We start from the raw sequence: 22,003 nt of genomic DNA on the forward strand, positions 1-22,003 counted from the left end.
GGTTGGATGGACCACCAGCTGATCCAAAAGCATATAATATATTCTTAAGACATCTAGCTTAAATTTATACATGGCTTCTATAGCTCATCCCAAACTCAGAGCCGCAATACTGGGTTTGTTTTATATATATATGTCTATATGCATATAGATATATATATATATATCCAGATATAGATATAGATATATGATTTCAGCTCTCCATGAGTCCAATACAGTCAGATTTTAAACTGTGAAATATTTCAGAGAAAGAGGAAAAAGAGGACGGACTGCTAGTGAAGACACTGTGCTGTGACTTAACTGCTTCTGGCCCCGGAGCAGATCTGTTGGATTTGGATAACTTATCCAACTTCCATTTGATGCAATTTCTACATAAAGACAGCAATGATTTATTGCATATTTAGTTGGACATTTTGTTCAGGTGCAGGCACTCTCTGAGTACCTCATTCACAAAATGCAGTCTAGTTTGGAAGCTTTCGACCCAGATATTGAAGTGCAAAACTGAGCCCCTTCTGAAGGTAGAGTACAAACTCAACTCTAGGGAAATGAGACCATGTCTTCTCAGGGAAAATCCTCAACAAAATTTAACATCAGATGAGGTACCAGAGCTCAGTGACTGAGGAGAAGCACAGTACTCCAGGCTGGAGGGTCACTGTGGTTCCTCCACACCAAGACATGGCTGAGGTCACAGTCAAGGCAGGGTGTGGAATTCTGTCCTGGGGCTGACTGTCTTCAAGCATTACCTTTGGCCTGTTAGGACGCTGAAGATACAAGTTTCACAAGATCTTGGAGTAAATGCCCTAAAACTAGCCTCTGCTCACTGACACTGGCCAAAGTTTGTGTGGACGTGAGAAGAGAGCAGTGGAACACCCTCACCTTCCCAAGTAAACGTGACCTGCTGGTCCACAGGGTAAATGTTGCTGGTTGGTGGTATTGCCCAATCCCCCAAGAAAAATGTTGACCCATCCAGTCCTCAAAGGTGGACGTGCAGCTGGGTCTCACGTGGCACCCTTTGCTCCCACCACATGTTCCTGCAACACTGCTGGAGCAGAGACCTCAGCCACTGAAGCTCAACCAGATCATCTTTTCTGGCCCCACATGCCACCAAATCAAATCTCCTGGGGACAAGGAGGGTGCTAGGAGCACCATGGGGAGGTGCCATCTGCCAGGACAGCACTTTCAGGGCAGATCCACACAGATGCTTCTGAGGGAAACACAATAATATCCTTAGGAGGGTCACCTTCTAGCTTGGTCACAGAAGGAGTTGAGTGGCTATTTAGCACATACGAGCAGGGAAGAAGCTACAGGCAGATTTATGAGAGTTTTTCCTTGGCATCCTACACCAGAAACCAGCTTTCCCTTTTGCTCCAGCTGGTGGGCTTGTGCATGTCCACCAGGTCCCTGTGGGCCTGGGGTTTTGTGCCATCACTCGAAGCACCATGTGCTCTGCAGGCACTGCACATCTTCCCAACCATGAAAAGTCCAGAACAGATGAGAAACCCCAGAGCTTTGAGGCAGAGTGAATGTGGATTCCTGCCTAAAGAAATCCCACAAAACCAAGAGAAAATGCTATAACAATACAAAAATACATGGAACAGCTCGGGAGAAAGCCCCCACCTTCCCATACATCAGCCATAGGAAAAGGCCAGCAGAGCATTTAACAACAGAAAAGGAAGCAGACGGCCACTTTGGGTTGGCATTTGCACTTGAAAATTTTGGAGTGATTACTAAGAGCACTCCTTCTTTCGTAAACATCTCTGTTACGCCTGCGTGGGTGTGAAGAAAAGTGCGGCTTTCAGCATATTCATTCACAATGGGGCATATCGTGCGTATGCGAAGAAACCCTGGGCACAGCTCGGCTGAAACAAATCAGCAGGGAGAGGTCTAAACTAGTGCACAAACAACTCCATCCTGTTTGCACTGCCAGATAAACCTCGCTGAAGCAGGAAAATATAGAGTATTGCAAATTATTTTGTGTCGAGGTTTTACTGCCACATACACAGTCAGGGAGAGGGACAGATGGTTCCTGACTCATGTGGTCTGTGATTGACTGAATCAATGGACAACAGAATTGATGCTTAATGGACAATAAGTGGTTTTAAAAATCAGTCTGAGATTGGATGCACTGTATTAAAAAAAATAATAATAATTAAAAAAAAACAACAGTGAACCATTCTCCCACCAATGACATTGGCTTTCCAGCAACGTGACTTCCTTCAATGGAAATGTTCTGAAGTGTCAATGGAGAGAAGAAAAATGAAACGTATATAGCCCTGAAGAATGAGCTTTTCCATTGTTTTGGCACTGGATTATGAAGCACACAGAGATTTCCTATAGAAAAAAACCTGATTTCCCATTTCTCAAGCTGAGTTACATGATCAGAGCATGATCACAGGCTCACAGCTCCTGGGTGTACCATTTATAACACCCCAACATCACATGTACTTTGCAAACCCACTCTCATTTAAATCCAGCCATCAGTTCTAGCACTGGCTGCCGCTTATTGTATTAGTGCTACTGCCAACACTAAAAATCAAGCTGTCTGGAGCTATCTTTGGTAAACAGTTAAGCAAATATCCTCACTTGTTGATCTTAACGAAGCCAAGATGACTTTCTGCATGAGTAACCCAACTATTGTTGTAACATCATCCCCCCCAGCAAAACAACAACAACAAAAATGCAATCTCCTCTTTTCTGACTATTTCTTAGGCATCTTTGAAAGCCCAGGGCTTGATCCGGGTTGCCCAGTTCAATCTATGAAGTCAAATCCAACGGAGTTACACCCAATGGACGCAAGCATAATTGAGACCAGATTTTGGCTTAAAGAACCTCTAAACCCTTTTCTTCTCCCAGCCCCCTCCCCCCAACAGTCACATTTCTAAAAGAAAAAGAAAATAAACTGAACAAGCCGTGCCAGTAGGGCAACTACATTGTAAAGGCGTGGGGGGGTGTGTAAAGTTAAATGAATACTGTAGTAGGAGGGACACAAGCTTCACCAAGTGGAGGTTCACAATGGCAACTCGCCAGCTGCCTGAAGGATGCAACCAGTTTGTATAAAATCCAGCAGACTGCAGCCACCCTCACGCTCATGGCAGCAGAAATCCCAACACCACCACCTCACCCGTGGAGTCTTGCAGCTTTTATTCCACTTTACATGGGGCTGAAGGCTTAATTTATTCTATAAGTCAATTATTGGGGTGTTTCTAAATGATCTGTTCCAGGTAACCATATCTCTGGTTGATGTATACCAGCTACAAACTGGTGAATACTTCAGGGTACTGCTGGTCCCAGGTAAAACACAGCCAACCCCTGGCAGGGCACTCACATTCTGCCAGTCTAATAACAGCTGCACAGTTTCTGTTTCAAATGTGTCCTGTGGCTGATGGTCTTGGAGAACAGACACTGGTCTTTAAGGCAGATGCTGCAAGTCCTGAATGGAGGAATTAAGGAGGGACCAGCTGGTACCATCCTCATCCTCCACCTGAGAGCTGAAGGACCTTTCTGCCCATGATCTTCCCAGCAGACTCGGTTTATACCACCCCTGAAACCAGTCCCTGCCTACCAATGGAGACAGGTCCCCCCACCAGCTTCCAGGTAAGCAAGTCACCTCTGAAGCCTTTAAATCCGCTTTCTACAACCCTAAAAAATGATAAGAAACTGAAGCATGACCTTGGGACCTGCTTTTGAATTCTGTTATTTCTGTGACTGAAGTCACAGGTTACCTGTAGATCAGACGGTGCCTCAGTGGTGATGGAGCATGAAACCTCACGTAACCCCCACTTTGCAGCCCCCCAAAGCCTGGCTGCCAGGGTCCTGGCCCCCATCACATTCCTGACATTACTCTCGTGGCTTTTCCTAGCCGATAGAAGCTAATCCTCCCCAGTTGCATTTCAGAAAAAACAACAGTTTTCCTCGTTTCATACTGAACTACCGATGCAACAGCTCTGTGTCTGAACGGGAATGTAATCGGATACGTGAGCGAGTTGTGCAAGTGCCGTTAGGAAAAATATACCAGTATCCAAATGTGAACAGACAGGATTCCTGATTTACGGGCAGCAAGCGGGGTTCAAATTGAATCTGCATTTCCTCAGCAAAGGCATCTACTTATTGGATGATTTGTTTTTTAATGACCCTTCGATGTTGCTTTTGCAGAATCCTAGTTAAAATGCCATGTTGAATAAGGGCAACCCTGTGCCTTGTACTGCCACAGCCCAGACCTGCGGTGGGCTCAGGACTGTGCCGTGATTTGTAAAACCCGTACGCTGATACTCTGGGAAAACAAACACAACCCAGACAGAGAAAAGAAATATAAGAGTGAACCCCAAAGTGCTGAGTTCTTTCAGGCTCAGGTGTGGGCCAGCCAGGCTTTAAATATTATTTCTGTTTAATCATGCAATAGCTATGCAAGACCTCAAGTGGAACGAAACATAACCAGTTCATGTGCTTACCAGCAACAATATGGATTTTGTCATAGGAAACCAGTATTTACTGTGAAAGTTATTAGGAATTAATTATTTTCCCTAAATTACTAGACTAAAAGATTAAGAAACAAAGGTACTTCTAAAGGAATGCTTGGTTAATTCCAATAAAGGTAATAAAAAAAATCCCCGTTTTTTGTACAAGGGTCTGTTCCCCCAACCCATACCAGCCCAGTGACCATGTTAAGAAGCCAGTGAGTAATTCCCGTTGAGTATCTCACCACAACAAGGTGGAGATGGACAGCCCCAACAGCTCACTCCCTACTGCCACATCAAGTAGGAGAACATTTAGCAACCTCCCCTGGTCACCTAACGCCCGATCAAAGAGGTGCCTTGTCTGTGGCATCACCTTTGTCTCTCACTGGCATGGTCCCTGTGGCCACAAGCACCCATTCATCCCAGAAGAACTCGAGGGACTGTCTGCAAAAAGCATCCCAGCATTTTGGTGGAACAACAAAGCATGCAGAGCTTTACAGATTACAATCCACGTCCCGAAGAGCACCAAAAAGCCTTGTGGGGAAGCCAGCACTATTCACAGAGCCCTCACCAATGTAACATGCTCACACTAATCACCTTATTAAATGAGAGGGCTACCAGAAAGCTTTTAGGGCTGGGTGTTTGGCTTTTATTACCTTGAGGAGGAGGCAAGGGTGAGGAACACCATGGCAAATACTGTATCGGACCACAGTACAGCCCCATATTCACTGCAAACTTTAATAAGCAGCTGAGTCCTCACTGATTTGGGGAAAATTAGAGCAATTTGGGATTCTAAAGTATCCCATGACAGTGAGTTTATCCAGAAAGAAAAGCACATAATCCACAATAGATGGGAAAGTCAGCCTGGCCTCCTTGGTTCGGCCCACCTCCCTCTGCCCTACCAGCACCACATCTTCCCTCTCTCGATGAAGTTGAGACACAGGGACAGGAGTTGGACTCGATGATCCTTGTAGGTCCCTTCCAACTCAGGACATTCTATGATCCTATGAGAAGTCTCAGCTGGTACTTTGAACTGCTGGCTCTTAAATTTGCAGAGAAGGCAACAAATGCCCCACAGCTTTGATTCTAGTCAGGCTTATTTAAAGCCCATCTGAAGTTTTCACCTCCCGAATCTGTAAATGCTGCTGCTGATTCATAACGAGGCATAGAAGTACTCTATTAATCAAACCCAGCAGAACATTTTCTACAGGAGGCATTTATGTGAATGAGAGCAGCATATGAGGTTACACTTAGCTAGGAAGAAAATTACAAGGGGATCTCAGTTCTCATGCTTCAGGGCATAAGCTGATCACCAGATGGGGTCGGGAAGAATTTCACCCTCCTTCGTTCCTAGATATAGTGTTGCACAATAGGTAAACTATGGAGGCACAAGGAAAAAGGAGAAAAGCTGATTATAGCCCCAGATTTTCTCTCTACTTTCTTGGGAACTATGTCCCCAGACACTGCCAGACAGGAGACAGTACCTTAGAAAAATATTTTGGGGTTTAATTTGGCAGTTCCTACCCAGAAAATGATGTACATAAGAGCCCCGATTTCATTCATGTCCAACTAATAAAACACTAAGCACAGCCAAAATATCTGCTCTGGGAAGCTGGTGGGCAGCAGGTACCGTGTAATGAGTACTATTGACATATTTAATATATTACAAACATTTTACACTAGTTAAAGTTAGACTTCTAGATCTAGGAGAACTCTGCCACAGCTCATGGGAACATTTTTTTAATTTCTGAGTGCTTTGGGTTCAAATTAACCCACTTCTCTTTCTTAGTGCAAATTAATAAACCAGTTGAAGGTAAGAAAGAAGAAAAAGAAAGAAGAAGAAAGCCACAACACTTTGTTAAAACCGCTAAGTTTCAGCTGGTATCATGTCAAAACCACTTGAAACATGAAACCAGAAATCTTCCTAGGTTGACTCAAAGACTATGTCTGTACCAGGAGTGCTTTACCAGTGAAGGAATACTGGTATATAACATTGGCAAAGGTCTCCTGATATAGGTGCAGCTATAGAAGCAAAATGCACTTTTAAGCTGGTCTAGTAAATTGAGACAAGAGTTTTTTGAATGGGCTTGCATCCATGTGAAGTTCTCCAGGAGTTCCAGCAAGTGAATTGGTCAGGGGCAACACCTCTGCACACCCTTGATAAACACAAATACGTCAGCACAAGTTTTGAGTGTAGAAATGGCCAAAATTAGGTCGAGGTTGTTGTGAAACTCTTTAGAAAAATTTAACCAGCTCTGAATTTAGAAAAATGACAGAATTGGTTTATTTTGTAGGCTTCACAGTTTCGCTGCAAACTTCTGGCATAGCTGCAGTTAAATGTCTCACTTCGGTCTTGTAATCTGTGACACATGGTACTTTATGATTTCTCTCAGCACAATGAAATCTGTCTCTCAGCATGCAATCATAAATGTTGCATACAACCCTCACAAGCGATTTCTCCATAACCCAGTTTGTTTAACCATTGAATCATAGAACAGTTTGGGTTGGAAGGGACCATCAAAGCTCATCCAGTCCAACCCCTGACATGAGCAGGGACATCTTCACCCAGATCAGGTTGCTCAGAGCCCCGTCCAGCCTGGCCTGGGATGTCTCCAGGGATGGGGCATCCACCACCTCTCTGGACAACCTGGGACAGGGTTCCACCACCCTCAGTGTAAACAATTTCTTCCTCATGTCTGGCCTGAGTCTCCCCTCCTTTCATTTAAAACCATTACCCCTTGTCTTGCCGCAACAGATCCCGCTAAAAAGTCTGTCCCCATCTTTCTTACAGGCCCCTTTTAAGTATGGAAAGGCCGCAATAAGGTCTCCCTGGAGCCTTCTCTTCTCCAGGCTGAACAACCCCAACTCCCATCTCTAACTGTCTCAACAGTGGTCAGCACTGGCCATATAAGAAGTTTGTATTATTATTCTGATAGAAAGACGGTTAAGTGCTGTCGCTTCCCTTAACATCACTGTGAAATAAAAAGGCTGAAGAAAAATGTCCATTCTAATATGCAGTAATACGTATGATTACACAGAGGAAGGATGAGGCAGAGCAATGTGTAGAATTTCACCAGATTCCTACTCAGTTTACCCAGATGGACTATTTTAGACTATTTTAAACTTACGGCAAAAAAACCCCAAAATAAATAAAAAAATAAAACACATTTTCAGCTTCAAACACTACAGAGAAATCCACTTCCCACCTAGCTTTGCTTGGAACAAATCTCACACTCTGTAACAGCCTCTTTTACTGCAGTTGAGACACAAATATCCATAAGCAATTGCTACTATTGCCTGTGCAAGTCAAACCTATGGTTCTGTCTCTTACCTGTAATCTGACTCTGTCCTTGTGGATTAAAAGGACTTGGTGCAGAGTTCAGAGAGGGCCGTGGGCTCTGGGTCGGGACCCCTACTCTCATACTGGGATGAGGAATGCGCCCTAAATCACTGAGGCGTTCAGAGAACAAACTAGGTTTAGAGTCATCAAGCTTCTGTCTGTGCCCTGGAAACAGCAAATCATAAAATAAAAGCGTTAATAACAGGATTTAGTAATTTAACACACCCCAAAAAAAATCCCCCAAATGGCCTCTAAGGACCTGTTATTAGACTTAATGGATTTGTATCTCAGCTACCCCCAATAACACAGCGACATTGGTTGGGGGTCTTGTACTTTGGACATAGTTGTGCTACTGAAACCCTTATCAAGTAGGACTGTGACCATAGGAATGTGTAACATGTTGCAATTTGGATCAAAAGAAGCACTTAAGAGGACACTCACATAATGTCTTTTTTGTCTTTTTTGGGTTTTTTTTTGCTGCTTTAACTACACTGGGTAGTTAAAGGGGCAAACTTATTTTCCAAAAGCAAGCCTCATATGTAAGTATTAATACATGCTATCAAGTGGGACAATTATTCCATTCCTGGTTTATGCGTTGTGGATTTTTGCTCAGAAAATGAAAGCTTTTTATTTTTTTTTAAATTATTACTTTATTTTATTTTAACTCTGTCACAGTTAGTCATTAGTTTTCATTCCTCTGGGAGATTTTCCAAAAGGTAAATAGTCACTGTTATTTGAGAAGAGCAGTATTACAAACAAAACCTTCAAAGCAGCTGGCCAAGGCTGGGTCCTACACTCCACTGCATGGTCAGCCTTCCTCACATCTCCTATTTCTCTCCCCAAAACCAGGCTAACTGCCGTTGTGCTGTATGGCTGCACTGAGAACACTCATTTATGGGTGCTCAGGTGTCAAAAAATAAAGGGGAAAAATGGCCAAAGCAACACAATGCCCCAAGTGGCACCGCTCATATTGTCATTGAGATGTTTGAAGAGTAAAGGCTTTTCTTCTCTGTTGTACTTCTGCTCTTAGGTTTAATTTCTTTCCAGAGCAGTTATAGGATGGTCCTCACCCAATGGCGCCTTTGAAAGTGAGGCACAGAAGGTGTTACTTCTATCATTCGACATAAGGAGAAGCAGGCATGCATAGAGACTGAGATCAGGACTAATTTTGCTTAACTTTAGCCATTCATAAATCAGGCATCTAGTCTAAACTCTTCTAATGTAGACTTCCTCTACAGTTAATGGAAAGAAATAGCTACTTCCAGAGGGCAATTAATCTCATTTGTCTCTGACACCGGTCTTAAAACGGCGTGATTCACCTTCTGAATTTGCTTTCTCTTCCTTCTCTGATCAGAGAGGGAGCACACATGACTAGTTTAATTAGACACCATCAACATTAGTCAACACTACATGGAATGAATCTTACCAACCAAGGTCACACAAAAAGCCTCTGGCAGAGCTGAAACGGGGGCCCAGACCCTCTGGTAGCAACCCAGAACCACATCTGCCTCCATCCCTGTAAGCAGTGCCAGGGCACAGGCACAAGCAATAACCGGGTGGGATATTCTTACACTTTTAACAATAAGGAGAGTCCCTGGTAGGGTTTGAGCTTGAACCCTTCCAGATGATCCTAAGTGGACTGAGATAATCTGCCCTGTCCCTCAGCCGTGTGGACACAGCCACCTCTCTGGAGGCTTAGAGAGTTCAGCTTTGCAGACATGGTCAGATTGTCCCATCAGTCTTGGGGCCAGAGAACCAATTCTGGCACTGGTTAATTTATTTTGAAAGCATAAATGAGGCTACCGAGTCTTGAGATCGAACTGTCAGGCTACCACTCTTAAAAAATGATGCCTTTAATGGTGTCTATCACCACAGTACTGAAGAACATGGGTTCACATCGTCTGAGACCATGGTGCCCAAACATGACTGTAGGCAAAGCCATGTCAGTTCTAGACAGCTAAATCCAAACTAGATTCAGAGAAATCATGGCTCTGGATAGAGAAGCGAAGGATTCAGGTTGGGAGATGAGAAGAAACTGGGTGGAATTCAGTTTTGGAGAAACTTCTCTAGCAATTTTTAAAAGTTAATTAGTTGACCCATTATTTTGTATTTTGAAGGATGGATTTTTTCTCCCCCAGGATGACTCCACATAAAAGCAGGGGCTAGGTAGGTGATTTGTCCTTATGAAGAAGGTGTTGCTGTTTGTTAGAGTTGACACTGGTGGCAACTCCTCTCTTCAGGAAGTATCAAACACTACAAATTGGGGAATGATTTTTGGTGGGCTTGTAACTCCGTAATGGCAAGAGGATAACATCTAATCTCGTACTCTTTAGCATTATCTTCTCTATTTATTTAAATCACAACCTGTACAAGTTGGGTGCTACTAAATCTGAAGAAATGACTTTCCAATCACACACAGTCATTATTCTCCTGGGATTTCTCCTTCTCCATCTTCTATTCCTCCATATTTTTTACATATTTCCTTTTCCCTTTGCCAGTTGTATTTTCCGCTCTGTTTTTTAAAGGAAGCCCCTTCCACTCCCCTTTTCTGTTCTATTAATTCCTAATCACATTTCAGCAAGTTCAAGAGGGCTCAAAATATGGCAAACAGGATTAGCCTATCTCTGGCCTCACACACCAGGGCTGGCTTTATCTAGGAATGAATGCATCCCCAAAGTGAATTTTATTCTGAATTTTCAGAGAAAGATCCTGTTCTATGTTTATACAATTTCCTTTTTGCTAAAGAATCATTAACAAATGGGAGCAGAAGCTATTTTAACTGTCTTCAGATAACTCAATGAACATTTGTTATAGATTTGTTATATAGGTCACCACTCCTGCATCAACCCCCAGCTTTGTTTCTATCATGCTCTGTTTGCCCGTGCATAGCTTCGCTAAAAAAGCATTTACATTTAATTATGTGTAGTATTATCATACTGAACTCGGTCTATCACAGAAAGACAAAAGTCAGCAGGATAGCAGTGCAGTTTAGTGTAGGCATGGGAAACAAAAGAAGGGAAAAAAGAGGAAAAAAAAGAGGGGAAAAAAAAGGGAAAATATTCCCACATCTGGTTGAACTGAAATGAGACGTGTGGGTTTGGGTGTTGCCATCTCCCCCCTCCAAAAAAATATTAGGGAAAAGAGCTCCGTGCACATCTGGAGGACCCCAGGCATCAATGGAGCTCCAAGTCCCCCGAAAGCAGCAAGGGGCCGAAGGCAGACTTGCCTTCCCCTTCTGGACATTTAAAATTTAGGGTTGTAACATGGAGTCATGTTGTGACAAAGAGATCCACAGAAGGAGCCACACTCCCCCGGTGAAACGTCCCGGCGAGATGAGGTTACATTACAGCTTCACACGTTATGGGTTACTGTGCTTTGATAAAAGCCACGGCATGTCCCCATTGAAAGCAAGCAGGAAAATCAACTAAAACTTCATATTCAGGAGGTGCTCACAAAGAAGTGAAGGCAACTTAAATAACTCTCTTGCCCTGATTCCTGCGCAGGAAAAAAAAATCCTATTAAGTACAGAGGAGCCATGAGGTATGGGCTGAAAACACTCTAAAAAGGCCTTCTGAGTAGCACATAAGCAGCAGCAATGAAATATGTGATACATGTTTAAAACTCATTCCACAAGCTGCTTTTCATCTCTCATTGATATATGTGTCCGTTGACAGAGAAATTCCTGATCCCAGGGGAGCGTGCTAAGAAAAGCTGTGTTCCTTGGTCTCAATCATGAGGCGTAATTTTATTTCAGGAAAAAAGATTAGGGTAGCAAGTGTGGATAGCTCTGGGCGAATCTGTGATCTGCTGCAGCAGTGAGTACATTAAAAAGCAATATAAAAACCTACATAAATAGAATAAAATAATGCTGCAGCTATCCCAGTGCCTGTAACACTGCTTTTAGTGCCGGCTCCTCTGTTATTAATGCAAAGATGATTTTGTGGAATGGGTTGGGCTTGGAAGGGGACAAAATGGATACAGGCACAGGCAGTCTTGGGTGTGAAATGCATCCAAAAAGACTGAGACTGTCCCATGAGGCACTGAGTAAGGATGGGACCCAGTGGCCACTGGAAAAGATCAGGTCGCAGGCAAGGAGATGGCAAGGAGATGGGAAAAATCAAGAGTTAGTAGACAAAAGCTACACAAGCTGTTCTGATTTGTCTGTTGTCATAGTACAAAACATGTTACCCTGTTTCCCCGAAAATAAGAAAGGGTCTTATATTAACTTTTGCTCCAAAAGATGTGTTAGGGCTTATTTTCAGGGGATGTCTTATTTTCCCATGAACAACAACCTACATTTATTCTTGAACAAAAAATCAACATTTATTCAAATATAGTCATGTCATCACATTCTGTAACATCTGTCCTGCTGCATTCTATTGACAATTCTTTTTACTTTTTTACATGCCTGGACACTATTTAAATTGACTTTTTTGATGAACTGTAACTAGGGCTTATTTTTGGACTAGGGCTTATATTTCAAGGAGTCTCAAAAATCCTGAAAAACCATGCTAGGACTTATTTTGGGGGTAGGTCTTATTTTCGGGGAAACAGGGTAGATATTAGAAATCCATGGTTTGTTCCGAGATGATGAGCAATATTCTGGTCTCTCACTGCTACTCAGCTATTTGAAGCCAAACACATATCTGAGTATTAGTTTCTGGAGACGGAAAGCATTGCCATTAACCAACCCCAGTAGGATTGTGGGCCATTTTACATGAGCCGAACCAGAAAACAGTACTGAGGCAGTGCAAAAAAGTCAATGCAAATTTTATCCAGCCAAACTGCTGCTTCAGCTCGCTGGTCCAGGATGGCCCCAGAACGTGTTACAATGGCCCACAGGAGCTCATGTTCGGTTATCACACCCCAGGCATGGCAGAAGATGTGAGGAGGCTTCATCTCCCGCTTAATCATTTCAGCTTAAACTAAACGGAGGCATGTCTTCCAGATCAAAGCGAGGCAATCTTGAGCCTGCTGGATGTGGTAACTGGAAAGGGACGTGAGCTTGTCTCTCATCACTGAACTTCCACCGCTCGGCTGGAGAAGTCAGGATGTAAATCGGGCCATGGAAGAGGCTGACTTGCAGAATGTAAATGTGGTGTTGATGCTTGAAGATTTTTACCTCCTCGGGGAGGAGGGGTATGTGTTTTTATCTTTCAGCTTGTGGGTGTGGAACTGAAAATTAATCAGATTATGCTACACGTGGCCTCACCAGATGCTGACACTCAGGGACTCCCTTTCTTTGTACCGTGTACACCACCCACTAGTTTTGTGTGTGTGTGTGTGTGTTTTTTTTGGTACCAAGGAGATCTGGTTACCAGATTTTCAACAGATGCTTTTATCATTCTCAAGTGGGTTAGCTATTTTCAGTCATCACCCATTTCTATCTTTTTTTGCTTTTGTTTTAACAACAAGAAGTATCGTGGGAGTCAGGTGTCTCTGTAAAAGAGCCAAGGGAAGGCACAAAGGTCATGAAAGTAAGAACCTGTGCTCTCACCTACTGGGGGCATGTTTGCTGGGACATCCCAAGCAGAATGGGGAGTGATGACCCAATATGAAATACCACCATGGGTTGTATTTCATATATGCCATGAATGCACTAAGCATCAGCTAGTGAAGTTTGGAGAGTCACTCCATAGCTGGAAAGGGCAAACAAAATAAAAATACTTTGAACTCCAAGGCCAATAACTGAGGCTTTCTATGGCTCTGAATTCAGTGCTGAGATTGAAAAAGAAGAAAACTTTAATGGAAAAGTGACTTTCCTTCAGGCTAAGGGGTGGCAGAAAAAAGAAGATTCACCTAGTTCACAAGCTATGAATGCAGAGCCTATACACCCCAAGCTTTCCCTGACATCAAGAGAAGCACAACAGAGCTCAAAACCCCAAGTTTTTTATTATTCCCACTGTTCTTCAAAGGTGAAGTGCTTTAAAAAGGTAAAGAATTGGCACATTTTTTCCTACTAACACTATTTGTCTTTGAGACAAGCACTCCAATTATGTCTCTTTAAACACCAGCACACTAGCGACATACTTCTGTGTACACACTATAAAAGGCAATTTCACACCACAAAAAAAGGATAGGTTGCATGCCCTCTGAATTTCATCATAAATTGTCCTTAAATTCTCTTTGGATGTCTTCCTGAATTTCATCCCATTTGGCCCTATGGATCAGATATAACTGGAAGATGCTGATACAGGCTTGACTGTGAATTTACAAGCTACAGACTTGTAAAGGTGAAGTAAAGGGAGCCACATTTATGCCACGGAAAAGGAGTTCAGACCTGAGCCTAAGGCTCCTTAACAGCTGTTGTGCAGAGACTGAATAATGCTGAGCATTCAGCATGAAGCTAAAATAGTCATTGTTCTGTTACAAATTTCAGTCAATACATCACTGCAGTGAGATGTCACACCGAAGCTGTGTCAATCTATGCACTGGAGGTAAAAATAAGAGAGCCATAAATCAGCAAAAGCCCAGAAGACGCACGTCAGCTCTTTTGCAAGGAAAAAAAGTCTCTGAAGCAAGTCACAAGGGTCCCTTTTGTGTCCCTTGTCTTGTGACAAACTGTCATCCCTGGGCTGGCTTCCCCCACTCAGTCGTACCCAATGCACCTAACACAAAGTCCATTAAAAAAAACCCAAAACACAAGAGCCAAACAAATTTTACCCAGGAAAGGGGAAAGCTTGGAACCCTTCCAGTCTCTTGGGTAAAGACACAATTATGAGAAGAAAAATATAATCCACCCAAGAGACATAATTACATAATTAGGCCATAGGCTGTGCATAGGAAAGGTTCTTATAGTTCATAAAACAAGGAGCTACATAGGTGCAGTAACTGCAGTTAATTCACTCAATGGAGAAAAAAAAAAGATGTTTGTTTTTTAAATAGCTGAAGGCACCAGTTTGCATTAGACTGGAGAGCTTATTCTTGCAACTGCACACAGGGCCCTATTAGTGTCAACAGGAGCCACGCAGACGCAGGCACAAAACAAGACCCCATGTCTTTGTGTTCTTACAAACCATACTTTTTTTTAACACAAAGCAGGTAAGCCCTGTACCTGAAACTACTGCAGAGAACTAGAAATAAATAAAGCCAGAGGAATGTACGCTGTGGATGGGCTAAGGTCCAACAGATTGAACATGGCCCATTGCCAAAATCCCTCTGAGCTCCTCCTCCCTGACCCCTGCTCAGCTGAAGGTCTGCAGATACTGGTATGGTTCCAAAAAGGCCAGATCCAGCTCCCAGAGGAACCAGTTACGCTACTGGCTTCCCAGAGCTGTGCCTGCAGCCCGGGGTGTGCAGAGGAATGGGCAGGTTTGAACTTCAGCATAGAGGTCAAGCCTATGGAGCATCCCTGGTGTCGATGGTCATGTCCCCACTGACTTACTGGGAGCAGAAGCAAATGTGGACTCAGCCCATCTCGCAGGCAGCCAGCCCAGCGCAAGACGGAGTCAGGGCTGCCAGAAGATGGAAGGGAGGAAAGGGAAGGAAGATTGAGGTGAAATGTGTCCCTTTGTGCCCATGGGAATGACTCTAACTCAAGCATTTTGAAGTCTTTGAGGATATCAAGTGCTATCAGTGCTTTCTAAACTTCAACTGGGCTTTATGAAAAGCCTGCATCCAGCCAAAAGACAGACCCAGAGGTCGAGGGTTTTCAGCAAACTGCGACAGCTGCAAAGGAGTCTCTTGCTCCCAAAATTTCTCTACCTAGAGAGGTGAAAAATGCCTGCTCAGAGCAGGGCTCCAGGCTGCAATGCAATGAGGGACTGATGGGGGCACATGGTAGGGACTGAGCTGGCTGGGAAGTCTGCAAAGTTGTGTTAAAGCAACAAAATGGGAAGATTTTAATGAATGAAGCCAAAAAGGTGCTTTAAGAAAAAGGACAAGCAGAGCAGGATGGGGCTCGAGTGGGATTGGTTTTGCACTGGTTCCCTCCCACCCTTCAACTCATCCCAGCACTGCAGGATCCACGCTGCCCTCTTCTTTTTGGAAAGCTTTTGAATTCGGACTTTGGATCCTGAAGCTTGTTCTGCAAAGCCGAGCAATACATCAGCACAAACCGGCCAGGTGAGGGAGGGAGCAGGTGGGACCCCCTTGTGCGGCGATGCTCTGCCTTCACCTTTGCAAACATAAAGGAATCTGTGTGCACGTGTGCCAGGAAAGCAGCTAAACATCACTGGCATCGGCGCTCAGAGACATTAAAGACGTCTCGTATAAACACAGGCTGTCACGCAAGCCTCGGTCCCTGCCTTAATTCCCTTTGCATGCTGATATCTGTTATGTTCTCCCCCTTCTCCTCCCTCTTTTTTTTAGCAAAAGGGGGGAAGAGGGAAAACAAGGGTTGTCTCGCAAAAGCACAAGAGCTCCTCAGTCTGACTTCATCACCCTCAGCCTAACCCAGCCATATCTTTTCAGAAATAAGGGTTTCCTCCCCCAAAAAAGGTAGCTATCCTGTAAAGAGCCCACCAACTTCTGTTGTTTGCTGCAGCAGTAAAGATCATAGCAAAAGGGGATGAGGAGGGGGGGAGAGAAAAGAAATCTCCTTGAGCTGGCCTCCCTCCAGCTGGCAGGAGGGGATGGTTTTCTTAACGCTTGCGAAACCCGATTACTTTAAAAGAAAGGGGGAGCGATGTAAACACATCCATTAAAACAGATTTCAGGCGCTTAGTTTAAATCTAGTCTAAGAGCTCTCCAGTGCTACGCTGCCCTGCTCTCTAGACATCAATAAGGTGCGTTTTCATTTTTGGTTTTGTTTTACACCCCCAAAACCAGGAGCGTATTGCAGGCTGAACGCTGCGGTTACAACGGGAATTCAGGCACAGAGGAAACAACAGTTAAGCAATAATAGATGGATGCATGCGTGTTTGCTCTGGATCTTTCAACAGATTGGTTTGCTGCATTAGGAGACTACTGTGTTTATAACCACGCAGCAAGTTTGAAGCAGATTGTTTAAACTTGATTAAAATGGGATATTTCCGAAATAACCGTACTAATAAAATTCAGTTGGCTAAAGAAACCTGAAAACGTGGTTAAAAATTAAAGAAAAAAAGAAGATGCCATTTCAGTCTACACTGGCAGGGGTAACATGATATAAACTCCAAAAGAAAACAGTCTTTACAAGTTCGACTTGAAGGATTATCTTGTGTATCAGCACCCTCTGTGGCAGAGTAGCATTTATCCACGTATCCACCCATGTTAATGCTGCTTCACAATTTACTACAGCCGTGACAGACAGATAATTGCTTTATCCACCCAAGTGTAATAAACGGAGTCTACTATGTTAATCCTCATGTTCTTATTGTCTGCGAATGCCAAGTAAGGGAGAGACGTATGCTGAAAACCCTTCCCTCTCCTTCCAAAACTACTGGAGTTTACTTGCCCTCAAACCTGCTGAAGTGTTCTTATTGCATTCCACTCCCCCGCTTGCAGCGCCAAGTATTTTGAGTAGTATCAAGTTATTGTTACACAAAGGGCACCTACACTCAGGCTTATATGGATGAAGAAGCCAGGATGCAGGAGGAAAAAAATATTTAAAAAATTAAAACCAACCACCCTCAAACATCTTTTCCTACTCAGTAGGTAAAACAGGCCAAGTATTATTTGTTCCTGGGCATAGCACAGAAAGTAATTAACCTGTCCTTCCAAAACTGGACATTTACTCAGTTTGTGTGGAGTCTGTCTGACTGCTGAAAAATGTCATTCTGCTGCTGGCCCATCGGTGTTTTCCACAAAAATCTATAAAGATTTTTTCTTATTTTGAATGTCAAAAACAGGCACATCCTTTCAAAGGCTTACAGATTCCTGGCGGCTGCGTGAGCTTAGGCTTGTGGCATCAAATTTGTAATGACAGTTTGATGGATGCCTCCCTTTCTTCCTCGCGAAAGGTATTAAGAATTGATGGTTCCCCCAGTAAAAATTACACTTAACGCCGTTCTTTGCTCTTATTTATACACTCAAGTGTCTAAAAAAGTCTCGTGCTGCTGGCGACGAGTGGGTTTATTGGGGAAAATGTTACATCACAGAACGTATTCACCTTCTGTGTAATCAGAGCACTTGTACAAGCACCTACAGGTTTTGAAGATGGGCAGCCTTAAATGGCACATAAATGGTGCAGCTGGGCTTAAGAGAAGGAATGTTGGCCTGAATACCCTGCTAACAATCCTGGAGGTGAGTTGTGGTTTTTATCCCCTCATTATGCTCCACCTCTATCTGCCAAGGCCACTGGGGGCATTTGTGTCTCAGGTGGAAGCTGGGATGGATTAACCTCTGCTTTCAAGTCTCTGAGGGAAAGAAAATATCATTTAAAGGCTAAAGCACAGCCAGAGGAGGAGACAGGATGCACAGAGGAGAGCTTGGTGTTATGAGTTCACCCACTGACTATCACTAGTGTTAGTGAAATGGGAGGTATTTTACGCATCAGCCAATTATTATTTTCTTTAATAATATGAATGATGCAATACAGACCACCATTATAAAATCTTGAGTTGATGGCGAGTAGGGAGGAATCCTTCAGACTTTGGAGAAAGGGGTCGGAACTAATGATAGGACAAGGGGTAATGGGTTCAAACTGGAACACAAAAGGTTCCACTTAAATTTGAGAAGAAACTTCTTCCCAGTGAGGGTGACAGAGCCTGGCCCAGGCTGCCCAGGGGGGTTGTGGAGTCTCCTACTCTGGAGACATTCAAACCCGTTTGGACACCTTCCTGTGTAATCTCATCTGGGTGTTCCTGCTCCGGCGGGGTGATTGCACTGGATGAGCTTTTGAGGTCCCTTCCAATCCCTGACATTCTGTGATTCTGTGATTTTGTGGAATTTAAAACGATCTTAACAAACTGCAGAAATTATATTTGCCATGTCATCAGTAAAATGGCGTGCAGTAAAAGTTAAGTGCATTGTACTGCAAATTGTAAAAGCTCAAATGCACCGCAACAACAAACCGATTAACCAAGCAACACTGTGGAGGAAGATCTGGGGGTAGGACGGAGTTGCAAGTTGAATGTGAGTCAATAATACGATTCTGTTTGTTTTTTTTTTTTAAGAAAAAAAAGAAATGCAGTTCTGGGAAAGATTAATGGTTAAGCTGCATAGAAGACATAGAAGGTAACTCTTCCACTGCTCAGAAGTGGTGAGACATCAGCTGGACTGCTTTAACCAGTTTGGGACACCACCCCCTAAGAAAGATACAGATGAAGAGACAATCCAGAGGAGAGCAACAGGAGCGATAAGAGACTTAAAAAACATGACCTACATGGAAAAGTTGAAGGAAATACATTTGTTTAGTCTAGAAAAGAGAAGAGCAGAAAAGGACATGATAAGAGTAAAATGTTTTCTAAAGAAAATGGTAATCAATTGATCTCTGTGTCAGCTGAGAACAGAACAAGAAAAAGCTGCTTCATCTGAGGTAGAGGGGATCTAAGAGATTAATGCATGGTATCAGCACACTCCTTTTTAAGTATAAAAGAAAAAAAAACACAAAAACCAAACTTAGTAAGTAAGTGGAAGGCACAGTACTGCAGGATTTAAGAATTTGGACAGATGTCAGTGATGATCTAAGTATATATAATACTTCCTCTGAGGACAAACGGACTAGGTCGCCTGAGGTTTCTTTCAGCCCAGCTCTTCTAGGACTGAGTGATTGTCTGTGCTTGGTTAAGTCACGTACGCAATATTTTTAACATGAGTACATCAAGCCAGGCAGCTCATGCAAACTGTAGGCCTGGTGCTGCAAAGAGCTGAGCATCTCCAGCTGCCATGAAAGGGCCCAGGGAAATGCAGGTTGTGTCTGCTCCAGAGGAACACAAGTTTGGAAATGCTGGTCTCAACCCCTCTGTGCCACAGTTTCCTACAGCTCTAACTTCAGAATAACTGTCATTTCTTTCCCGCACAGTGGACATTACAAGATGGATTTCACCATTCATTTAGCAAGCATGACTCTGAGTTTCCACTAGGAGACACAACAAAGTAAACCAGAATTTCACACCCAATGCTTGAGAGTGTTCCCGCACCCCCAGATGAAGGTCCAGGAGACCATTAACATGTTACTAGTCCATGATTGGTTTTGGTTGCTGCTTTGTTATTTGTGCATCTGCTGGTTACTTGAGGAGAGACTTCTGTGCAGAGCAGCCTTGGCCATTCCCTTCTACTTCATGCCAGTATGAAGAACAAGGGACATCAAAATGATAAAATTATTTGGGATAAAAAATGCCACTAATCCTGGAAGCAAATGTTTTGGACAACATAGATCTTCTATGAGAGTGCAGGGAACTCCTCAATGTAGTGAGAGACTATGAAACCCTGGGAGGATTTTCCAACAAGACAGCCTCATTATTTGCATTATTTGCTCCTGGAAGTGCTTCATTCATAACTATCTCCACTGGATTTATTTTTCCTTTGGTGGAAAAGAAAAGCTACATTCTGCTGTGAGCTACACAAACACAAATCCCATCCTCGCTAGAGAAACTCCTACATACATTCATCTCACGCTAAAACCTCCAAGCCCTAAGGCTGTTTAATAACGTCGTGCCCAAAACTCAGCCAAGCATCGCAAGCGCATGAGACGCAAGTTGGTGGCCAAAGTTAAGCTCGTCCTTACAGGCTTTGCAGGTCGCTAATTCAGTGCCTAAGCCAGGTGTTTAACCTGCTCAGGGGCAATGCCTCCTACCCAAAGCCCCAGGGGGGATGAGGGGAGGGAGGTGAGTGACACAGCTGCATTTGTCTGTGAGGAGCGGAGGAGCGCGGTACTTTTTGAAGGGCTCTGGAAGGGGGCTGACCCTTTTCCTGACAGTTGTAAAGTTTGTTTAGTAACAGGGAGCCTCCTGTGAACTTAAAAACAATAGGAAAACAGAGGCCTGGAGAATAAATCTTGCCCCCTGCCCTGGCTGCCTGCGCGTTTGGCTACCAGAAGGTAACAAATCCCCAGGAATGTGGATGGCGGGGGGGTGGATGCGCTTGTGAGATGGAGCTGGAGGGTGGCCAAGAAAAGCAGCGGGCAATGCCATTCACGGTGCGGAGAACTGCGCTGGTGAACACCCGGGGAAAGGCCAGGGACACCGCAGGCGAGGTGTCCCCTCCAACTGCCCGGGCTGCTTCTGCAGGGACCTCCTCAGGAGCGCGTCCCACAGAGACCCCAAACACATATACTGTTCCCAGACATAATTCAATAGACAGTGGGTGTCTTCTCAAGGAATGGTGGAGAAAATCAGTCCAAATAGGACGTGATTTTTAGCATCACAGAATCATAGAACAGTTTGGGTTGGAAGGGACCTTCAAAGCTCACCCAGTGCCACCCCTGCCATGAGCAGGGACATCTTCACCCAGATCAGGTTGCTCAGAGCCCCGTCCAGCCTGGCCTGGGATGTCTCCAGGGATGGGGCATCCACCACCTCTCTGGGCAACCTGGAACAGTGTTTCACCACCCTCAGTGTAAAAACTTTCTTCCTCATGTCTGGTCTGCATCTCCCCATCACCCCTTGTCCTGTCGCAACAGGCCCTGCTAAAAAATCTGTTCCCATCTTTCTTATCGGCCGCTTTTAAGTACGGAAAGGACGCAATAAGGTCTCCCTGGAGCCTTCTCTTCTCCAGGCTGAACAACCCCAACTCTCTCAGCCTGTCCTCCCAGCAGAGCTGTTCCAGCCTCAGATCATTTCTGTGGCTCCTCTGGCCCCTCTCCAACAGGTCCATGTGTGTCCTGTGCTGAGGACCCAGAGCTGGACACAGAACTGCAGGTGGGGTCTCACCAGAGCGGAGCAGAGGGGCAGAATCACCTCCCTCCACCTGCTGGACACGCTCCTTTATTTCTGAATTCATGATTCTCCCTTGCCCATACACCAGGGGAGCTCAGAGGGCAGTGATTTTTGGTCACAGGGCAGGGCACAGCATATGAGACAGGGAAATCTTTGTCTTATCACTGGTCCCCCGAGCTGCACAATCCTCCCCCAAGTTCACATTTAAAGAAGATTATCACTCACAGGCTTTGCTTTCACCCTGCTGTAACTACTCTGTTATTCCTCTGCTAAACAGAAATCCACTTGGGCATTACATTGTGGGTGCAATCTGGTGGGAACAGGAAAATCAAAGAAACGGAAGCTGTAAATGCCTAGTTATAAAAATCACAAGTCGTTCAAATGGGCAGCTGTGAAGTTAATAGCTTTCAACGATGTACACAAGCACATACATACAACCCTACCTATAGACACGCTCCGAGGTTGGAAAGACA

At 44.1% G+C, this 22,003-nt stretch overlaps 1 protein-coding gene across 4 annotated transcripts in view; it reads right to left on the minus strand.

Annotated features, from left to right (window-relative positions):
- RUNX2 (RUNX family transcription factor 2) overlaps positions 1-22,003 on the minus strand; it is a 227,236-nt gene that overhangs the window by 100,261 nt on the left and 104,972 nt on the right. For 2 of the 4 annotated variants that reach the window (XM_071807129.1, XM_065835219.2), the window contains one exon: positions 7,783-7,956. The exons of the other annotated variants lie outside the window; for them this stretch is intronic. In XM_071807129.1, coding sequence (XP_071663230.1) covers positions 7,783-7,956 — 174 coding nt within the window. The remainder of the gene's footprint in view (positions 1-7,782; positions 7,957-22,003) is intronic. 4 annotated transcript variants of the gene reach the window in all.

Source organism: Patagioenas fasciata, chromosome 3 (genome assembly GCF_037038585.1).
Source record: "Patagioenas fasciata isolate bPatFas1 chromosome 3, bPatFas1.hap1, whole genome shotgun sequence".
Lineage (NCBI taxonomy): Eukaryota > Metazoa > Chordata > Aves > Columbiformes > Columbidae > Patagioenas > Patagioenas fasciata.